The sequence below is a fragment of the Penaeus monodon genome, chromosome 17 (assembly GCF_015228065.2).
Source record: "Penaeus monodon isolate SGIC_2016 chromosome 17, NSTDA_Pmon_1, whole genome shotgun sequence".
Lineage (NCBI taxonomy): Eukaryota > Metazoa > Arthropoda > Malacostraca > Decapoda > Penaeidae > Penaeus > Penaeus monodon.
This window is the reverse complement of record NC_051402.1, coordinates 29,328,063-29,330,562: the sequence shown is the minus strand read 5'-3', so window position 1 is coordinate 29,330,562 and position 2,500 is coordinate 29,328,063. Positions and strand designations below refer to the sequence as shown.

General features: G+C 47.9%; 1 protein-coding gene across 1 annotated transcript in view; it reads right to left on the bottom strand.

The window, feature by feature from the left end:
- LOC119583337 (hemicentin-1-like) overlaps positions 1-2,500 on the bottom strand; it is a 161,009-nt gene that overhangs the window by 130,429 nt on the left and 28,080 nt on the right. Inside the window, exon 2 of the mRNA XM_037931809.1 lies at positions 1-156. This exon is cut by the window's left edge and continues 47 nt beyond it. Within this exon, the coding sequence (XP_037787737.1) occupies positions 1-156 (156 nt within the window). The remainder of the gene's footprint in view (positions 157-2,500) is intronic.

Below are 2,500 nucleotides of genomic sequence, written 5' to 3'. Positions count from 1 at the left end.
TAGTCCACCCTGCACTTGTAGGTATCTTGATCATCCGGTCGTACGGGATTAATCTTCAGACTAGGTGGGTTTGCTTTTAAATCAAAATGGGCACGTTGTCCAAACACGGTCTCATCACTCCAGTGTCTACCGCCAGACACAGGCCTTAGATCATAGCTATAAAGAAAACGAAGTATATTTAACAATTCATTCATATATTCATATATATATATATATATATATATATATATATATATATATATATATATATATATATATATATATCAGTCTGAAATATATCTACATTATGATCTATACTTGTATATCTATCTAGTAAAGTGTCCATCTCTCAATGTCTATTTCTCTCTCTATGTGTCTCTTCTTTTTCTCTCTCGATACGTAAGATGTTATCTATTTAGGATGGAACAATGCAGTAACGCTTAAACCTCAGTCAGAATAAGCAGTTTTAAAATAACTGCACCGCGCCACACAACAAATGAATTGTATTAGTAGAATCATACTAGTTGTATGCCCGTTGTTGTCGTGGTGGGCATAGGCGACAGAGACTGAGGCCCAGTGTAGGGGATCACCCTTACCTTGGGTCTGAGCCTTCGGTTGTACCCTTCGGCTGTACCAATTTTTTCCTTTTTATTCTCTTCTCCAATCCCGTTTCCTGCCCACTTGTTAAAAGGGGCTTTGTGAAGTCGAACGGCCCGGGAGCCAGGCACAGATCTCATGTTACAATATTTCGGCTTGTCTGGCGAAATGAAGATTTTATACCCTCATTTGGGCTTGACATTTATCAACTAGCCTCCCAAAATTTGAATTCTTGATTTCCCGACCCCTAACTAAAAATTACGGCTCTGATCATGTTTTGTACCCCTTCCCGACTTGCGTCAACTTGAACATCCCAGTAATCCACCAGGTCATAACCAACCTTCAAAAGTTTCCCCTCACCTCTCAGCCCCCCCAATCCACAATCATTTACACAGTTTTTATATAAACCCCCAAATTTCCTTCCCCCCTTTTCCCTTACTATCCCAACCTCAAAAAACCTTTGAGACGTTTTTCCCCCAACCAAGGGGTCGATTTATTCATCATCAAAGGGGCCCAACCCTTCCTTCCAGCCGAGGACCCCTCGAGGCGAGTCTCCAGGCGGGGGCCCACGGCCCATCTCAATTCCTCGCGACGGGTCTCGCGAGTCCCCAAGCAGATCCCTGGGTCGTCCCACAGGCCCCCTCCACCCAGAGTTGTTTGCAGAGAAAACAACCGGGGCGGGGGTGTCCACAGGGAAAACAGCTGGGTGCCCTAGCCTGATTTGGCGATCCCGGATTATGCAAGTAACGGGCCCCATGCCAGTCCAGGGTTTAACCGCCGGGGGACACGTGGCCCCTCCCAACTGTCCCCCATGATACGGCAAAGGGATTTGTCAAAAGGCAAAAAGACGAGATCTAAGACCGGATGCACCCAGGTTTTCGCTTCCATAGAGCAAAACGGGCAGTATCAAGGCCTTGAAGAATGCAGTTTGGCCCTTTGCATAGGTACCAAAATCTCCAAATGCTTTTTTTGATCTTTTCATGGTCCTGTTGCCAGACCAATCCGTCTATGACTTTTTGGGTTGACCCCCAGAGATATGGAACGTTACCAAGGAAAAAAAACTTCGTAATTCAACGTCCTCCCCCGCAAGTATGGACGACTGAAGGGTTCCCCTAAAGGCCCCAAAGCCTGAATCTTGGTCTTGGTCCAGGAGACCCTGGGGCCAAGGGCTTCGCCAGCTAAATGCATCAAGAGCCGCCAACAGGACCCCAAAGACTCAGAAAAAAGAACACGCGGCAAAGTCAAGGTCTGAGCCCTGATTTTGGGCTAGTGTTGCTTCACATGACTTGGCTAGTAGCTCGCCCAATCCGCCAACAAGTGTTGAAAAGTGTTGGGCAAGGACACAGCCTTGGTCCCTGAATTTAAAAGGGAAGAAGTTCGACAGACCCCCACCACACTTTACACATTTTAAACAGAAAAGGTGCTATTGGGCCAAAAATCGGTGGAATTTCCCGAGTTCAGGATCTCCCTAGCGATTCCGATGCACCCAGCAAAACCCCCTCTTGGGTCGATGTAGGGGGCAAGAACCCTCGACCAAAAATCACGACGGCGTTCCCGCTAAAGGTTGGGGGTGAACCTATGGCTACAGCAGCAGGTCAGGGGGAAAGGTACCAGAATGCCAGATGGCGTCAGGACTGTAAGCAGGGCCCCGAGCCCTAGGTTTACCCCCCAACCTTTAGCAGTTATAGGGATACACAAGCCGCCCCTTTCCCACTCTTCAGCTTGGAAAACGCCATCCCAATCTCGTTTGGGTAGGAGGTCCTCGGAGGTGGGGGCCGGACAGGAGGGCATCGCACGATCCAAGTAACGTTTGGGGGGTTTTACCTGGTACAACTGCTCAAAATATTTAGCCCAACGTTTAGAACCCCAACAGATCTGAGAGGTCCGTCCATCCCCTAATCGGACGCAATCATGTGTTAGGTCC